General features: G+C 51.0%; 1 protein-coding gene across 1 annotated transcript in view; it reads left to right on the forward strand.

Moving 5' to 3' along the window:
* COL23A1 (collagen type XXIII alpha 1 chain) overlaps positions 1 to 19,411 on the forward strand; it is a 357,994-nt gene that overhangs the window by 271,547 nt on the left and 67,036 nt on the right. The window contains exon 3 of the mRNA XM_042933054.1: positions 18,261 to 18,305. Within this exon, the coding sequence (XP_042788988.1) occupies positions 18,261 to 18,305 (45 nt within the window). The remainder of the gene's footprint in view (positions 1 to 18,260; positions 18,306 to 19,411) is intronic.

Consider the following 19,411-nt stretch of genomic DNA (forward strand, 5'->3'; position numbering starts at 1 on the left):
GAGGTACAGGATTACTGTAAGGATCAATAAGAGAGAGACAGGGGAACCTGGGTGGCTCAGCCAGTTGAGCATCTGACTCTTGATTTTGGCTCAGGCCATAATGTCACAATTCATGAGTTCGAGCCCCACCTCGGGCTCTGCACTGCGGAGCCTGCTTAGGATTTCTCTCTCTCCCTCTGTCTCTGCCCCTCCCTCGCTCTTGTGTGCTCTCTCTCTCTCTCTCTCTCAAAATAAATACACTAAGACAGAGACAGATTTGAACAGGCCCAGTCAAGAGGGTTGTTTCTGACATAACACGTCTATAAGGCACAGGTGGAGTTTCAGGCCATGGCGTGGTGTGGCCAGGACTCCATGCTGCTGTCCCGTGGGTTCTGGGAGACAGGGAAGCGGGGCAAGTTTTCCACCTGTGCATGGCTCTGCCTTCCCTTCTGTACCGGCACCGATCCCAGGCATCCTGGACCTTTCCCCAGGGCCCCCACTGCACCTGCCCATCTCCCTGACCTCACTCCCCATGCTGCGTTGTGATTGGCTGCTTGCCTGTCACCTCCCAGCTCCTTGTGACCATCCCAGGTGCCTGGCACAGAGTGGGTTAATGTGGGACAGAAAAATGAGCGAAAGGATGGATGAATGAAGATGGATAATTCAATGGACGGACAGGTGAACAAATATCCAGGTGGATATTTGATGTTCCTGAATAAGTAACACCGCTCATTTACCCAATACTATGTATTGAGCCATTTTTCCACGGAGGGCTAAATGGATGAATGAATTATGATGAGGTAACAGTGCCTGAGTAGAAAGAAAAGAAAAGCAGTGGGATGGAGGTGGAAAAAGCATAACAAGTGAGTAAACAGAAGATGAATTCGAGAACCACCTGAGCGGACAGAGGACCCCATGGCCACACGTTCACGGTCTCCGTGTCCGTGTCTGTGAGCTGAGGAGTTGTTCCCAGGGTCCCAAAGGGGAGGGCTTGGGAGAAAGAATTCACAAACACTCTCCTTCTGTCTATTAAAAAAAAAATTTTTTTTCTCTAAATAAACTTTGAACCCACTTCTAAGTATGTTTGGAAAGAGCAGTGATGGCTTTCATGAAGGGTAAATTATAAGTGCTTCCTTCGCAGCTTTGTTTGGGGACCCTCAGAAACACACGCAGCCCCCAGAGCGAGTTGCTAAAATGCGCAGGAGACAGGAAACATATGCTGGGTATGACGATGTCAAGCAGGCTTACTGTGAGCATATGTGCTTTACTGTTGATGGAATATATTTGGCAAGTGTTCCAGAAAGAGGCCTTTCCTGAAATGGAGGTCAATGAGAACACTCCCCCGTCTCATAAATCCTTGGGAAAAAAAACAGGCCTGTCTCCCACACACATGTGGCTAATTATCTGGGGGCTCAGGGCTGTCCCCGGAGAGCAGTTAAGAGCAGTGTACCCGGACTCTATCTGCCCCAAGTGGTTTCCAGCAGCCCAGGCTAGAAAGACCTTGCCCTGGGTTCATAAACTGGCGGTTTCCCACCCCAGGGGGCAGAGGGGGACGGTCACAAGTGCTTAACAATAAAGGAGAAAAGAGCGCATCTTCTTTTCCAGTGCCCACCAGAGATCAGACCCAGATGCAAGCCACTGGTGGATGCCCTGGACTTTACAGGGCCACTGGCGACCATCCACCTTGGTCCAGTTTAGCTGGATTTGGCCTGGGCCTGAGACCCCGCTCTTAGAGGACCAAGGCAGACTGGACAGATGGGCAGACAGCTCCATCCCAGTGCCCTAACAGGTACTGTAGCAAGTGACTATCCCTGGGCCCAAGAGTGGGCAGTGAGGAAGTCTTCCCTGAAGACAGTCCATGACTTGTCTAGGTCTTGAAGGATGAATAGGAGTTTTCCTGGCAAGAAATGGGAGAAAGGACATTTGGAGACATGAGCAACACAGCTCAGGGGCTGGTGCATGTTCTGGGCCAGGGGTTCTAGCAAAAGGTGGGCCAGGAGAGATGTATGGAGGACAACTCAGTGGGGGGTGGGCAGAGCAGGCCAGAAGGGGGCACCTGGCTCAGCCGGAAAGGCTGAGGAGCTCAGACTGTGTATCTCCAGGACAGTGGGGAGCCCATGGATGGCTTTAAAGGGAAGTGGTGGGATCAGATTTGTGGTTCTGAAGGACCTGACTGCTGGGTAGAGAATGACAGGAGATAGGAGAGCCACGGAGGAGGCTGTGACCATCGATCTATGGAGAGATGCTCGTAGGGACCCCGCAGGGACAGAGTGAGGGCGACTCTGGTTCTTTCTCTTCCTGACTGTGATTTGAGGCCTGTAACTTAACTTCTTGATGTTGCAGATCCATAGCAATGACATGGGGGTAATAGTGTCTTGCCACATTGTGGCAAGCCTCATTGTGAGGCTTCCAGTAAGACAGGGGCGCCTGGGTGGCTCAGTCAGTTGAGCGTCTGACTCTTGATTTCAGCTCAGGTCATGATCTCATGGTTTGTGGGTTCAAGCCCTGAGTCAGGCTCTGTGCTAAAAGCATGGAGTCTGCTTGGGATTTTCTCTCTCTCTGTCTCTCCCTGCCCCTTACCCACTTGTGCACTCTCTCTCCAAAATAAATAAATAGACATTTAAAAAAAAGGTTCTCCTTTTTTAAGGCTGAATAGTATACAGTATTCTATGGTATGTATATACCACATTTTGTTACTATATTACTTTTTTAAATGCTAGTAAATTACACATAAAATGTGCCTTTTAAACCACTCTTCAATGTACTACAGTTCAGTGGCCATTTGGCACATTTATAATGTGCAACCATCACCACTGTCTTGTTCTGAATCTTTATCACTGGCCCCAAAAGAAACTCTGTACCTATTAAGCACTAACTCCCCATTCCCCCTTCCCCCAACCCCTTGTAATCTCTAATCTATTTCCTGTCTATGAATTTGTCTGTTCTAGACATCTAGCTATTTCACTGATATAGAATCACACAGGATTTCTCCTTTTGTGTCTGGCTGATTTTACCTAGCATAATGTCTTCAAGGTTCATCCGTGTTGCACCATTGTTATAACCTGAACGTTTGTCCCCCCTGAACTCAGATATTAAAGTCCTTACCCCCGATGTGATGGTGTTAGGAGGTGGGGCTCAGGATCTTAGTGGACCCCGGGGCTCAGGATCTTAGTGGAGCACAGTTCTCCATCAGGCTTCTGTAATGGGGAGACGTCAGTGCTACTTGGACTGTTCCCAGAGCTCTGGAGGGGTGCTGTGATGCCATGGGGAGCAGGGAAGGGGGCTCCTGCCTGTGGACCTGCCATGTACAAGGCAGTGTGCCCACATCCCAGCCAAGAAGGTGGGAGTTATTTTACCCTGCAGAGGAACTAAAAGACGCTTAGAGAAAAGGAACTTGTCCCAAGTCACACAGCTGGTGTATGGCAGAACTGGGATTCAAAGCCAGCTGTGTCCAATTCCAAAACACTTGCTTTTTTTTCTTTTCTTTTCTTTCCTTTTTTTTTTTTTTTTAAAGAAAAAGAAATGGGTTCTGCTTGGGGCTTCTCCCATCTATTCACATGCTATTTTCTGGCCAGAGACGCCTGGGTGTCCCCAGACTCAGGCAGCTCCTGGGTCAGTTACTGCTGGCGGTGGAGGCGGTGTGGCGGAGGGGGCGTGCTGGGGTTACTTTTGAAAGTGCTCAGGTGGCTGGGGGCTCAGCCCCACTCCAGTTTCAGATTCAGTGGAGCTGGAGTGACCCAAGAATTTGCATTTTTTATAAGTATAATTTGCTGGTCCAGCAAACACACTGGAAAACCAATTGATTTATTCTCTCTCTCTTTAATTTTTTTATGGGTTTTTTTTTTTTGTTTTTTTTTTTTTTTGAGAGAGAGAGCGAACGTGAGTGAGGGAGGAGCAGAGAGGGAGACACAGAATCCAAAGCAGGCTCCAGGCTCTGAGCTGTCAGCACAGAGCCCGACGCGGGGCTTGAACGCACGAACCACGAGACCATGACCTGAGCCGAAGTCGGATGCTTAACCGACTGAGCCACCCAGGCGCCCCTCTTCTCTCTCTTTAAACATCTCTTTGTTTCCTACAAAATATTACAAGCCTCAGGTACTTTCTATGGTGCTATGTTGTCTTCTGTGTGCTCAGGGGATGGAGGCTGGAGGCCAATTGTGAGTTTACAAAACTCATAAACCACCAGAGATTATTTCTGCTCCTACTACTGTTAGGATTAGTAAGTGTTTACTGTATGGCAGGTGCTGTTCTGAGCTCTGTCATGTCAATCCTAATGTACTCTCCACAGCCACCGTCTATCTCATCCTATCGAGGAGGAAAATGGACTCAGAGAGAGCAAGTCACTGGCTTGGGGTCACACAGCGTCAAGTGACAAGGCCAGGATTTGGCCCAGGGTGGTCTGCTGCCAGAGTTCATGCTCCAGCCACAGGCTATTCTGAGCTGAGACAGAAGTCCCTCACCAGTGCTGGTGGAAAGTAACTGAACAGCCTAATCACTGTCCCCAGTTCCTTTCTCCCTCTGAATTCCCTGTCTCAGAGAAGAGCATCATCATCTACCCGGCAGACCCCAGGAACATGAGTGGATGCACCTGCCCACACTTCCTGAGCACTGCCTCTAGGTATGAAATCCCACCAGGTGCTCTATGCGGCTGACCACGCCTCAATGATGTTCTGGCATTTGGGAGAGAACCACCCTGACTGGGGGCTCAGTCTCACAACCTTGAGATCATGACCTGAGCTGGAATCAAGAGTCGCACACTTAACCGACTGAGCCACCCACGTGCCCCAAAAAGGAAGAAGATGCTGACCCTTGCGGGCCTCAGACTGAGTGAAACAAGCTGGTCATGAAAGGACAGATACTGTGCAATCCCATTCATATGACATATCTAGAGCAGGCAAATCCATAGAGACAGAAAGGGGAGAGGTGGTGGCCAGGAGCTGGCAGGATCGGGGATGGGAAGTTGGTGTTTAATGGGGACAGAGTTTCAGTTTTGCAAGACAAGAGAGTTCTGGAGACGGATGGGGGTGATTGTTGCACAACAGCGTGAACATGCTTAATGCTGCTCAACTGTATCTCAACAATGGTGAAGATAGTCACTTTTCGGTGACCACAATTTTTAAGAAATAAACTTACCACTTATTATTTTTCAGAAATAATAAAAATGAGGGGCGCCTCAGGGGCTCAGTCAGTTAAGCCTCTGACTCTTGATTTCAGCTCAGGTCACGATGTCACGATTTGTGGGATCGAGCCCCATGTCAAGTGCTGAGCTGGAAGCATGGAACCTGGTTGGGATTCTCTCCCCACCTCTCTCTCTGCCCCTCCCTGGCTCACCCTCTCTTTCTCTCAAAAATAAGTAAATAAACATTAGAAAAAGGAGAGAATAAAAATGTTTATAGTGTAATAGATTGAAAGGGTGAGTTGTGTGGTGTGTGAATTCTATCTCAATAAAGCTGGTCAGACAATAACGCTGCCCTAAACATGGCCGGGCCCAGTGTTACTGAGCGCCCCAGGGTCAGGAGGAAGAACAAGTGCTGAAGTAGAAGGGTCTGCTGGCACCCGATTGTCTGAGTGTGGAGGGAGAGCAGGTCCCAGGCCCTCCGTAAGGGCCCAACAACATCCAAGGGCAGGGAGCCGCTGACTGGGTGGCAGGGAAGCGGGTGGAGTCCCCTCTGAGCCAGGCAGACTCAGCAAATGAGGGCCTGGGAAATCAGACCCAGCTCTTGACAGCTGAAACTCTCCAGCGGGAGTGTGGGCCTCAGCCCTGGCCCTGGGGGTCAAGAAAAACAAATGGTGAATTACTCGAGGCCCCTTGAGAGTGTGAGTCAATAGTGCTGGGAGCAGCCCCTCGGGGCCCCTCAAATCTTCCCACACTGGCTCTAGGCTCCTCTGCAGCGAGTGGTCTGTGAAGCTGCAGCAGGTTCTTCACACTTGAGTCCTGTCGGTGGGCCCAGGCTGTGGGGCCTATTGACTTTGGGTAGCCCTTGTCCCTCCCTTGCTCTGTAACAAGGGGCACTAGTGTCCCTGCCCCCGTGGGTCCACTGTGAGAATTACATGAGGTCTGGTTGCACACCCATCAGCCAGGAGGTGCCTCAGAGTTTATATCCCTCCTCCTTCTCCTGGACTCAAAAGGGCTCTGCGTCCTTCCTGCTGTCTGTCTTCAGGGTCCCAGGACCTCAGGGCTCTCCCACAACGAGAACAGAGTTCATTCATGCCCTGACCATTTGTTCAGCACCAGCCCGTGTGTCAGGCCCCATTCATGAACCAATAGTCCTCAGGGAACTGACGTTCTACTGGGGAGACAGAAACCATAAATCCTAAAAGGCAAATAAAATCAATAAGATAGAGAGAAGTGGCTGGAAGAAAATAAAAACAGGAAAATATCACAGAGAGTGCCTAGGGGCAGGCCACTTCAGACAGTCACCAGGGAAGGCACAGTGAAGAGTCAGCCGTGTAGAGATGTACGTGCAAAGGTCCTGAGGTAAGAGTAGTCCGGGCAGAATTCAAGAAGCAGAAGGAAGGCCTTGTGGCAGAGGGTGGGGAGTGAGGGGGAGCAGGCAGTACATAGGCAGTGCTGAGAGCCTCCTTCCTCACCGGCTGCCCGCCGGAGTGACCACCTATCCCAATTTGCCTAAAAGTCCTAGAAAAGTCCTGGGCACACTGCAATGGTTGGTCACCCTAGCACCCACCGGCTCCCCATATTTACTAGATGCATAAGTTAAAACACCCTAGGCCCTGCTGGCGGCTGGCATGGCCTTCCCTCCAGGAAGCTTTGTTTTCCTGTCCCAAGGAGCCTAGAGTCCAAGGTCCAGGGCCCACGGGGTCAGATCACCTTGAAGCAGGTGGCTCGGGCTAAGTGGCCACCTTTTTTCCTGAGTGTCATTCCCTAAGTCCATGGCCACACCATGTTGGCCACGTTCCAAAGACCTCCAGCTGCCCGGCCTCACCTGCCCTTTTCTAGGACCTTTTGCTTGGGGCAGGGCGGGGCTGTTAACCTGCAGGTTATGAGGCGTTCTCATGAAAATCAAAGCTCTCATGAATGGCTTTTAAGTTCAAAATAAAATAAAGTAAAAAATAAAAAATAAAAAGCTTTTCATTCTCTGCAAGCAATAAATCCTGGCCTTCGTTAAGTTCGAAGGGATACACATTGGCCCATATGTCAGTGATTAAGGCTTTGGGGTGAATGGGGAGTTGAGGAATTTGGTATATTTGGGGTGTGCTGGTTTCTGTGCGTCTCTCTGGAGCCTGTTTTCCAACAGGAAACAGGATCTCAGGAGATGATAGGCTCTGGGGAGAAGCTGATTTGCACCAGCACAGATCTGGGTCTGGCCGAGCCCCAGAGAGTGACCCCAAGCTTTTGTACCTAACACCAGTGACCCACAGCTGGTGCTCCGGATGTACTCCCCGCCTGGGCAGCCGCAATTTCTTGGTATACAATATCTTTCTTTGCCTGGGCACCAGCTCTTTCCATATTCAGGTTAACCTCCCAACCTCCACCTTTTGAGAGCCCGGGCAGGGGTAGAGAGTCCCTCCCTACACACTTCTTCCAGTCCAGGCCAGCTGGCTGGTCAGGGCCTCTTTACCCTTCAGAGATGCTTTGAGCCCCATGGGAGAGGAGTGCCAGGGTATCTCCCAGACCCTCATTCTTTGTGTGAATTTGCTTAGTCCCTTCCGTAGCCTGAGTCAAGGGCAGTGGGGAGGGCACTCTGCTAAGCCCAAGAAATGGCCTGTGACCGGGTGGCCCCAACATGGGGTACCCATGTACCTTACATCCGTCACTCAGAAGGATCCTTCAAGAAGTCCCCTAAAGTCTCTGCACTAAGACACAGGACCCTGGCAGCCCCACACATCGTCGACCAGAAGCCCTTCCATGAGCCCTGTCACTGAACACCATCCACCTGTGTTCTCCTTTCTAAGTCCTTCTCACTCTTGTGTCTGGATGAGACATTCCATATTTTTAGGTCTGGTGCCTAAACCACAGCCCATTTCCCCAAAAGTAAGGCACTTAGCAGGGCAGCCTTGGTACCAACAAGAGCCCTGGCAGACCTGAGCCCACCTCTTGGCCCCTGAGTAACTCTGTGACTTGGACAGGTCACCTCCCTTTGGGCCTCAATTTCCTTTTCTGTAATCAGGGCCGATCATATCCACATCTCTGAGTTATGATCAGGCTTAAAGAGAGAGCAGAAGCTGGGCGCCTGGGTGGCTCAGTCGCTCAAACGTCCAACTCTTGATTTCAGTTCAGGTCATGATCCCAGAGTGGTGGTATCTGAGTCCCTCGTGAGGCTCTGCGCTGAGCGTGGAACCTGCTTGGGATTCTCGCTCCCTTTGCCCCTCCCCACTTGCTTATACGCTCAAGTGCGCACATGCCGTCGTACTCTCGCTCTCTCTCTTTTTCTCTCTTTAAAGTAAAAAGAGAGAGCAAGAGAGATGGCAGAAGTTCCCAGCGTGTGGCCTGCATGGGTCAGCAAGTGTCAGCAGGTCTGCCCCCTCCCCCCACCTTGCCTGAGCCCTTCCCACCAGGACCCACGGGAGATGGTTCTTGGGTTTGGTGTGCCACCCGCATGAGTAATAGGTCTGAACTCCTTGATCCTGTTTTAAATGCTTTAGTAAAGCCTCTCCTGACCCAAGAAGAGGAACCAGCCTGGAAAGGGCAGGCACTTCAGATGGCGTGAGGAGAGCATGCCAAAATTGGGCCCGAGTCATTCCAGGCCTCCAGTGCTGGTGGTAGCATGTAGCCTTTTAATTCAGTATTTAATTCACAGGCCTCTGAGAGCCATCCCCAGGCCCTTTCCATTTTGTGTGGTTCCCAGTATTTTTTAAAATATCACAGGGGTGCCTGGGTGGCTCAGTCGGTTAAGTGTCCGGCTTCCTCAGCTGAGGTCATGATCTCGCGGTTCATGGGTTCAAGCCCTGCCTCGGGCTAAGTGCTGACAGCTCAGAGCCTGGAGCCTGCTTCGGATTCTGTGTCTCCCTCTCTCTTCCCCTCCCCCATTCATGCTCTGTCTCTCTCTGTCTCTCAAAAATAAATAAACGTCAAAAAAAATAAAAATATACTAATAACAGGATTGCCTGGAGGCTCAGTGGGTTGAGGATCCGACTTTGGCTCAGGTCATGATCTCCCAGTTCTTGAGTTTGAGCCCCCCATTGGGCCCTCTGTGGTCAGCACAGAGCCCACTTTGAATCCTCTGTGTCCTCTCTCTGTCTGTCCCACCCCTGCTTGCTCTCTCTCTCTCAAAAATAAATAAACATTTTGGGGCGCCTGGGTGGCGCAGTCGGTTAAGCGTCCGACTTCAGCCAGGTCACGATCTCGCGGTCTGTGAGTTCGAGCCCCGCGTCAGGCTCTGGGCTGATGGCTCGGAGCCTGGAGCCTGTTTCTGATTCTGTGTCTCCCTCTCTCTCTGCCCCTCCCCTGTTCATGCTCTGTCTCTCTCTGTCCCAAAAATAAATAAAAAACGTTGAAAAAAAAAAAATTTAAAAAAAATAAAATAAAATAAATAAATAAATAAATAAATAAACATTATACACACACACACACACACACACACACACACACACACACACATAATAATAATAACAAAACCCAAGAGGTGGTACTAGACAGGGGCACCTGGGTGGCTGAGTCGGTTGAGCATCCGACTTCGGCTCAGGTCATGATCTCACGGCTTGTGAGTTGGAGCCCCGCCTCGGGCTCTGTGCTCGGAGCCTGGAGCCTGCTTTGGATTCTGTGTCTCCTTCTCTCTCTGCCCCTCCCCAGCTTGTGCTTTCTCTATGTCTCTCAAAAAAATAAATAAATGTAAAAAAAAAAAAAAGAAGTCGTACTAGACCTCATGGACTATTAGAACCCCTCACCTTCAACAGCATCTTCTTGTGCGGGAGGCAGGCAGCAGGGTTTGGACGCGCGGTCCCAGGGCCTACATTGCATGGCCCCACCTACTACTGGCTGTATGACTCGGAGGGTCACTTCATCTCTCTGTACCTCAGTGTCTCCATCTATAAAGCAGAGGTGATAATGGTAGTTTTCCTCATAGGTTCGATATGAAGAATAGCTCGGTTCATACTGTGAACCAAGATTAGTACCAACCGTAAAGCACTCAGTAAATGGTACCACCTAACTTGTTTTTATTAAACACTGTTGGGGGCTGCTGGAGCCATCCAGGACTATCCGCTCCTTTGGAGAGAATAACAGTGTCCACATTTGAGGCCCTTTGTGAATGTGCAGGGCACCACCAGCCTGCCCCCCACCCCCTGCGATGGACCCTGTTCGTTCAGTCGGTAAATGGCATGATATCTAAGTGGGCTTGCCAGGTCTGGTCCCTGGGGCTGTGGGAGTCCGCCACCAGCCTGGACACAACCCTGGTTCCAAGCAAACATTTGCCCTACCAGCCCAGCAGCCTGTGGCATTGGTCTTCCAAACTGCTTCAGGACCTTCCAAAAAGCAGCAGGGCTCCCAGTAGCGTGGTGGATGGTGGAGCCTGCGGGGACAATAAACCCCTTTTGGAATGAGCTGTATGTGCTGAGCAAGAAGCTGTGATTTTAATTCCCAGAGTACAGCATGGCCCTCGGTACTGGCCAAGCTCAAGCAACCTGCCAGGTGGCCACAGGACACACCTGCCCCCACTCCTGCAAGGGACAGAGGGCTTCATTAGCCCAAGCAGGAAATGAGCAGGGAGAATGCTACCCTCCCCCGGGCAAGAGTTTTCAACTCCGAGGTTGGCCTGAAACTTATAAAACAAAATTATCTGGGGACGTGTTTTGGTGATCTGATGTTAGACGCTCAAATCCAGGGACCTCCCCTGCCTTCTCTGCTCAACGCGCACCCCAGTGATGGCCGGGGGGCCTCAGACAACCGCAAGGACCTCCAGACTGAAGGTCTGGGGCGTTCACATCCCTGGATCCCCAGGCCCGTCCTAGAGTTCTGGGAAGAAGGTCAGATAAAGGGGCCTCCGATGCCCATGAGGCTATGGCCACATCCTGGGATGATGGTAAGAACTTGGCCTTGGTCACAACGACCGAAGAGTTCAGAGGACAATGCACTGGAGTCACAGAGACCTGGGTTCAGATTCCTATTCTGCCATCTCCTCAATGTGTGACCTTGGGGATGCCACCGTCCCCTGTGACTACACAGTGCCAGCCTCTCGGTAGACATGCAGCTTCAGTCATTAGCCACGCTGCCAACAACATTTCTGTGGTCTCTGTGAGGCCCCCCTGAGTTCTTCGTCATGCTCTGGTCCTTGGGAGCTGAGAACCCTGGGAACAGTTCCTTTTTTAGGTTTGGTAAAATACACACAACATAAAATTTACCATTTTAACTGGTTTTTTTAAATGTCTGTTTATTTATTTTGACAGAGAGATAGAGAGCAAGCAGGGGAGGGGCAGAGAGAGAGAGAGACAGAATCCCAAGCAGGCTCCATGTTGTCAGCACAGAGCCCGACGTGGGGCTTGAACTCATGAACTGCGAGATCATGACCTGAGCTGAAATCGAGTCAGATGCTTAACTGACTGAGCCACCCAGGTGCCCCATTTTGACTGTGTTTTTAAGTGCTATAAGCCAGTGGCATGAAGTATATTCACGATGTTGTTCAACCATCACTACTATCTGTTTCCAGAACTTTTTCATCATCCTGACAGGAAACCCTGTCCCCATTAAACACTAAGTCCCCATGCCCCCCCACCCAGTCCCTGCCAACCACCCTTCTTTTTGTCTCTATGAATTTGACAACTCCAGGTACCTCGTATGAGGGCAATCATAATAGTATTTGTCCTTTTGTGATGGGCTGATTTCACCTGACGTGATGTCCTCAAAGTTCACCCATATTGTGGCACATGTCAGAATGCTCTCCTTTTTAAGGCTGAATAATATTCTGTTGTGTGCATACATCACATTTTCTTCATCCGTTCACCCATCCATAGACATTTGGGTTGCTTCCACCTTTTCTGTTGCCTCTGGCAGCATTTCTTGACGTCTCTGAACCTCATTTTCCCTAGTCTTTAGGGGAAACGGTGTGGGAAGGGATGAAAGCGTTTTCTAGAACTGTATGTAGATTCAATAAGATGAATTACACAAAAAGCCACCTGGCCTTAGGGGCTGGCAGGAGGGAGGAGCATGGGAAGGGCTGAGGGCTGAGTGGCCCACAGAACACGGGCCTGGGCAGGCTGGCCCGTATATGGCCTGGCTGGGCGGGCAGCCCCAGGGCCGCAGTAAGGCAGACATTGCTGGAGGAGGGGTCCTGGGGGCAGTTAGTGCCATCGAGGCTTGAGGAGACCACCGCTTTGAGAGCTACATCCTTGGGCTTGACACCTCCAAGGGAAGCCTGCTGGGGTTTGGGCCCCCCCTTTGGAGCTGGTCGGTGGCATGAGTTCTCCAGATTTTTATGAGTTAGAAATCATTCCATTTTGTCTGGCTTCGAACAGTGCTCGAGAAAACCATCGTTCTCCCTGGTTACTTCATGTGCAGTTGGTGGTCACAGGTCATTCCACAGCAATCTGGAGCCGGGGCTTGGCCTGAAAACCGAGGATTTCTTTCAGGAACCCCATTCCCAAACCATTTGACCCCTGCATCCTGATCCCTAGCTCCTTAGACCGCGAGGAGGGACATGGAAAATCCCCAGACAAAGCCCTGCCCATGAAGTCCCTGAAGTAGAGCCACTGTGTCTCAAGCTTTACCCACCCTGGTGGACACATGAGAGCCCGTTTACATCAGGACCCCGTGTTCTGAAGGCCCAAAGGCCCCCCTCCAGCCAGTTACTTACTGGGATCCCAAATAGGCACCTCATTTGTGCCCCCCAAGCTGGTGTGTCTGCTGACAGCTCTTCTGTTTAACAGTTCTGCAAGGCAGCTCTAATTCCATCACCCCTAAAATTTCACCCTCGTGGGTTGGGAACCTAGGGCTCAGAGAGGTTGAGTAACTCCTCCAGGTAAACAGCTTACATATCACTCATGAGTCATGTCTTTTCCCCTCCTAGGCAGCCACTGCCTTGCTGGTGTCTGTGGCACACAGCCTCTGGAAGGACACCTCCAAGGTGCCACCATGGCAGCATTCACGGTTAAACACTGGGGTCCCCACAGCTGCCAAATCCCGACCCAGCAGTGTATGGGTTCCGCACAGAGGTGGGGAAAACAGCAGAAGCTGGTCTTCATCATGGATGGATTTTCCAGCTGGAAACCATTTTCCCAAGAGCATCATCCTTGGGCAAGGCCTGTCTTCCCCCGGAAAGCCTCAGTTTCCCCATCTGTATGTAGGCAGGCCACTCAAAACATGCTTCCAGATGCTTCCCAGGGCAACCTGGATGTCTGAATCTGTGCTAGCCATGGGAGAGGTTTTCCCCCACTCCAGAAAGGAAAGAAAAGAAGAAAAACAATGAGGAGAAAGCTCTGGGGCAAACCACTGGGCCAGGGCCCTCCTTTGTTTGTTTGCACAAAGGGTTGACCAGTTGTCAATCTGTGAGTTGCTCACACAGAAGACTCCAGTATCTGGTTTGGGCTGGCCTCAGAGTGGGTTCAAAAGCATCAGGCTCCTTCTCTTTCTCTACCGAGACCCTTTCATTTGGGAGTCCTGTGAAGCCTGCAGCCCCACAGGCCCAGGGTGCCCAGCAATACCCAGGTCCTGCAGCCCCACAGGCCCAGGGTGCCCAGCAATACCCAGGCCCTGCCCCACTCCAGGCCCGCTGGGAACTTGTCCATAGCCTCTGGGAGGTGGGCGTCCCACTCTGCCTGGGCAGCCACTCGCCTGCTTAGCCCCCCTCTTCATCAAGCCTTCTGCCTAACCGTGCCACCTGGGAGAACCACCAGACAAATCCATTAGTTCAGCCGCCTCGGCGAAGGCAAATGTCTTCATCTGGCTTGAGTTATGCAAGATGAGACTTTTACAGTCGGACCCAGTAGTGACCAGCAGGAAGCCATGGTGTGCTTTAGCTCTCAGGCCCAGGAAGAGCCTGGCTCACTCTTCCACTCACGGGCCCCTTTTTTGCCATGTCCCTCAAGAGCTCAGCCTGAGGCAGAGCCAAGCATGAGCCTCTGTAACCTGGTGAAAGCCCGGAAGCCAGAAGCCAGGGCGCTGGGCCTTGCGAGTGAACGTGGGCCTTTTCCCTCCTACAAGCAGAGGAGCGTGATGCTGTGTGTGCCAGTGGGGGTTCCTGTTCCCACACTCTCGCTTTGCCTGAAAACAGATGTGCCCTGAGAGGAGAGAAGGCCTAACACCAGGCCAGCTGTACAAGGTTCCCAGGCCCAGTCAGCCCCATACAGGAGCTGGGGAGGAGACCGGGATGTATGTTTTGGCCTCAGTGGGCCTGAGATGTCAACGGGGAGATGTCAGGTTGGCAGGTGACCGGACAACATGGGCATCACAGGTCCCATCTGAGGTCATGGACATGGAGGTGCTCCGTGAACTGAAAATCCCTCACTACTCTGTTATGAGAGTGCCTTACCTAGTCGACATGGCCCTTGGGCGACTCCAGTACAAAACTCAAGGGCTGTGTCCAGTATCAAGGAAAATCAAGGGCCATGTAACTGGCATGAGCTTCTGCTCTCAAAACTCAGGGGTGCATCCTTTATATGGACAAAATATCTTCAGCAAAGATGCCAAGGCTATACAGTGGGGAAAAGACAGTCTCTTCAACAAATGGTGTTGGGAAACTGAATATCCACAGGAAAAAGAATGAAGCACCAGGGCCCTTACCTCACACCATAGATAAAAATTAACTCAAAAGGTTAAAAAGGCAACAAAAGCAAAGATAGACAAACTGAGCTACATCAAACTTAAAAACTCCAGCCCAGCAGAGGGAAAAATCAACAGCACAAAGGCAACTTGCAGAATGGGAGATGATGTTTGCATACCACGTGCCTGATAAGGGGTTAATATCCAGAAGATGGGAACTCCTGCCACTCAACAATGACCACAAAAATCCAACTAAAAAATGAGCAAAGGGCGGGCGCCTGGGTGGCTCAGTCAGTTGAGTGTCTGACTTCGGCTCAGGTCATGATCTCACAGTTCTTGGGTTCGAGCCCCGCATAGGGCTCTGTGCTGGCAGCTCAGAGCCTGGAGCCTGCTTTGGATTCTGTGTGTGTCTCTCTCTCTTCCCCTCTCACTCTCTGTTTCTCTCTTTCTTAAAAAAAATAAAATAAACCAAACATTAAAAAAAATTAAAACAAAATGGGTAAAGGGCTTGCTTGAATAGACATTTCTCCAAAGAAGACATACACATACAAATAGCCAACAGGTATATGAAGAGATGCTCGACATCACTAATTATTAAGGAAATGCAAATTAAAACCACAATGAGATATCACATCATACTCATTAGAGTGGCCACTACCAAAAAGCAAAACAAAACAAGACAAAACAAAATAACAAGGGTCAGCGAGCCCGTAGAGAAATTGAAGCCTTTGTGCACTGTTGGTGGGAACATAAAATGGTATTGTCAGCATAGAAGACAGGATGGAGGTGCCTCAAAAAATTAAAAATGGAATTACTGTATGACCCAGCAACTCTGCTTGCAAGTATATAGCCAAAAGCATTGACACCCGGATCTTGAAGAGATGGTTGCACACGCATGTTCATTGCAGTGCTGTTCACAATGGTCAAGAGGTAGAAGCAACCCAAGTGTCCATCACCAGATGAGGTGAATGGATCAAGAAAATGTGGTGTATGGGGGTGCCCAGGGGGCTCAGTCGGTTAAGTGTCCGATTCTTTTTTCTTTTTTTTAAAGCATCCGATTCTTGATTTCGGCTCACAGTTCGTGAGTTTGAGCCCCACTTTGGGCTCTGTGATGATAGTGCAGAGCCTGCTTGAGATTCTCTCTCCTTCTCTCTCTGTTCCTCCTCTACTTGTGCTTTCTCTCTCTCTCTCTTATTCAAAATTAATAAATAAAACTTTAAAAAGCGGTGTATGCTTACAGTGGAATATTTATTCACCTCATAAAAAAAAAAAGAAGGAAATTGTCACCTGCTACCACATGGATGAACTCTGAGGACATTACATTAAGTAAAACAAGCCAGTCACAAAAAGACAAATACTGTATGATTGCATTCTATGAGACACCTAGAACAAGCAAACTCTTAGAAACAACGCAGAATTTGCCCGGAGCTGGAGAATAGGGAAAGGGGAGTTGTTCCATAGATAGAGTTTCGAATCCTGCAAGATGACAAAGTCCTAGAGCTCCATTGCACTATGTGTGTGTTGTTAACACTTCTGTACTGGACACTTAAAAATGGCTAAGATGGTACATTTTATGTTGTGTCTTTGAACACAACGAAAATTTGTTTGAATGGCAAACTCAAGAGTGCAAGAAATAGCGCATTTCTCATCTTTAATAAGTTATGCTTAACCATGCTGACTTCAAACACCCATCCATGAGACTGGCAAGAAATCCATCCTCGGGGCACCTCGGCGGCTCAGTCAGTTAAGTGCCCGACTTCGGCTCAAGTCATGATCTTGTGGTTCATGGGTTTGAGCCCCCAACGGGCTCTGTACTGATAGCTCAGAGCCCGGAGCCTGCTTTGGATTCTGTGTCTCCCTCTCTCTCTGCCCTTCCCCCACTCATGCCCTGTCTCTCTGTCTCTCAAAAATAAATAAACATTAAAAAAAAAAAAGAAAAAAGCAGGGCGCCTGGGTGCCTCAGTCGGTTAAGCGGCCCACTTTGGCTCAGGTCATTATCTCGTGGTTCATGGGTTCGAGCCCTGCAATGGGCTCTGTACTGATAGCTCAGAGCCCAGAGCCTGCTTCAGATTCTGTGTCTCCCTGTCTCTCTTCCCCTCCCCCACTTGCACTCTCTCTGTCAAAAATAAATAAACATTAAAAAAAAAAAAAGAAAGAAAGAAATCCATCCTCACCCACCCCCAGGCCTGCAAAGGTTTTAGAGTCAACATAGCACTGAGGGGCATCTTCCACATCCAGCGGAGTCTCTCTCTTCTCTCTCTCTTTTCCGTAAAGATGCTCCCTCCTCTTCATCCAGGACTGTGCCTCAACAAAAGTCTAGAAGTGCCACTGACCTGGGGCTGCTTCTGTTTTTATGCCCAGTCCCGATCCCTGGGCCAGGGTGCCCCATGACTGCACGCTTGACAACAAGAGAAAGGAAGGAAAGTTCATACACATGAATTTCTTAGTAAACCATCCTGCCTCAGACCTGATTTGTGGCCAGCCTCAGTCTCTCCTCTGTGGTTGTGCTGAGGGATTTTGGAGGGAGTTCAAGGTCGACTTTTATAGGAAGGGGTAGTTCCTTGTAATACAGGCATAGCCTGTGGATCTGCGGATCTACCCTATCCGTGTCCCACCAGGCCGCCATGCAGTGGGTGGGCACCGTGGAAGGAGAGGTATCACATGCCATCTCAAATGGAAGTCTAGTACACATGACTTCACTTCTGCATACCTTTTCCCCCAGCACCTGAGAAAACGGACCCCTGACCTGGGGCAGAGGGGCTGGCTGATCAGCATTCCCCTCCTTCAGCGTTGTGGTTGCTGAGTGGGGGGGACCCACGTGGGCAGAGCAGGGAGAAGGCGGAGGCCAGGGTGGTCCGAGTCACAAATTCAGAAAGGCTTAAAAACCTGTAGATGGAGGGGGTGCCTGGGTGGCTCAGCTGGTTGAGCATCCGACTCTTGGTTCGGGCTCAGGTCATGGTCTCGTGGTTTGTGAATTCGAGCCCCTCACTGGGCTCCTCGCTGAAGGTTGGGGGCCTGCTTGGGATTCTCTCTCTCCCTCTCTTATCTCCCCCTCCCCAGCTCGTGCTCTGTCTCTCAAAATAAATGAATAAATAAATAAACTTAAAAAAAAAAAAACTATAGATGGAGGACGTTGCACATTGGTGTGGCCATTACCTACGATCAATTAGGAGAAATTCATGAGCAGCTCCCCGGGTCCGTGGGGGAGGGAGGTGCCGAAGGCTCTAGCCAGCGAAGTAAGAACAGTCAGTCAGTAGACAGGACGGCACCTGATGTTACCGAGTTTTGGCATTTGGAAACCATGATAGTGTCTCTATGGGATGTGTTGTCTCTGATGTTTTATGTTAGGGAATATTAAAAAGCACTTGTCAGGCCTTTGGCAAGGGGACTCTCAGTTCCGGCTTTATTCTTCTCCTAGACCAGGTTTCTCAGCTCCAGACTCTTCTGCCTCCTGAGTCTCTGGGTAGTCAGTCTCTTCAGGTGGGGAATGACTTGTGAGAGACTAAGCGAACCACGGATGTGAGGGCAGTGGGCAGGCCCGGGACGCCAGGGCTGGGGGGAGACGGGGGTTGCTGCGCCCAAGCCCACTGGCTTCCTTTCTCAACCAGTCTGTCCTTATTTTCCTGTCTAGGACCCCCCGGACGGCGCGGCAAGGCTGGAAGAAGAGGCGACCCTGGTGAGTCCCCACGTTTGCTTAGTTTCCAAACCCGGGCCTGGAAGTCTGCCCTCATCGAGACCTGGGACCTGGCTGGAGGTGCCAGTCCCTGCACGCCCCCCCACCCCCATAACACAGGACGCGTGGCCCTGGGGCCAGGTCTTCCTCTGCCTTCCAACTGGCCACTGTCCCCAGAGCCACAGTGTCAGGTACCTCCTTTCTTGGCTTCTTGGCACCTGCAATGCCAGTGACAGTCCCTCTGTGCCCTTGGCCATTCCCTGAATGTCATGATCAGCCTCTGAAACACTCTCTCTCCTTTGTGGGGGCCACTGATAGTTCCACCAGACCCCTGTCTCTCCACGCAATGCGACAGCCCTCCTGTGAGTGTCCCCTGCCCTCCCGAGGCCTGACAGAGTGCCAAGAGGGGCGTCCTCCACCTTCCTGCCACACGCTTCTGCCACCTTCATTTCACCCAAAATGTACTCACCCTGCACACCCCCATGGCAGTGAAGCTTCTAGAAGCTTCCCCACACCCTGTCCCCACCCAGCTCCCCACCTCCCCTTCCATCATCCAAGGTCTCCTGGTGAGCTCTGGCCGGCCTTTTCTCCCTCATCTCCCACCCTCCCTCTCTGCCTGTTCTCTGGGACCCTTACTTCTCAAACCAGCCTGCCAGAGACGCTCTTCTGTCCTTTCTGACACCCCTGTGGCTCCAGCTCTCTTGTGACGCTGATGATGCCTCCACCCAAGTCGTCTCCAGCCCGGAGGTTGGACTTTGCCCCAATGAACCCAGCAACCCCCACCTGCTCTCCTCTGGCTCCCTGTCATCATCATCGTCATGGGGAGACTCCAGCCACCAGTTCCCTGTGCAGACTCCAGGACAGCATCCCTGACCTCCCTCCCTTTCCCCATCCCCCATGCCAAGTCCCTGTCAATCTCCCCCCTCTACCTGGGCTCTTGGGCCAAGTTCATTACTCTTTGCCCTTAAAGCTAGTTCAGGCATCTCCTCCAAAAAGCCTTCTCTAACCCCGCTGGCTGTGGGCTCTACCCACCCCCCAACCCCCACCTGAGTCTTCAGCACCCAGTCCGGAGCCTGGCACACAGCAGGCTCCGGAACGAACATGCACAG

Source organism: Panthera leo, chromosome A1 (assembly GCF_018350215.1).
Source record: "Panthera leo isolate Ple1 chromosome A1, P.leo_Ple1_pat1.1, whole genome shotgun sequence".
NCBI classification, from domain to species: domain Eukaryota; kingdom Metazoa; phylum Chordata; class Mammalia; order Carnivora; family Felidae; genus Panthera; species Panthera leo.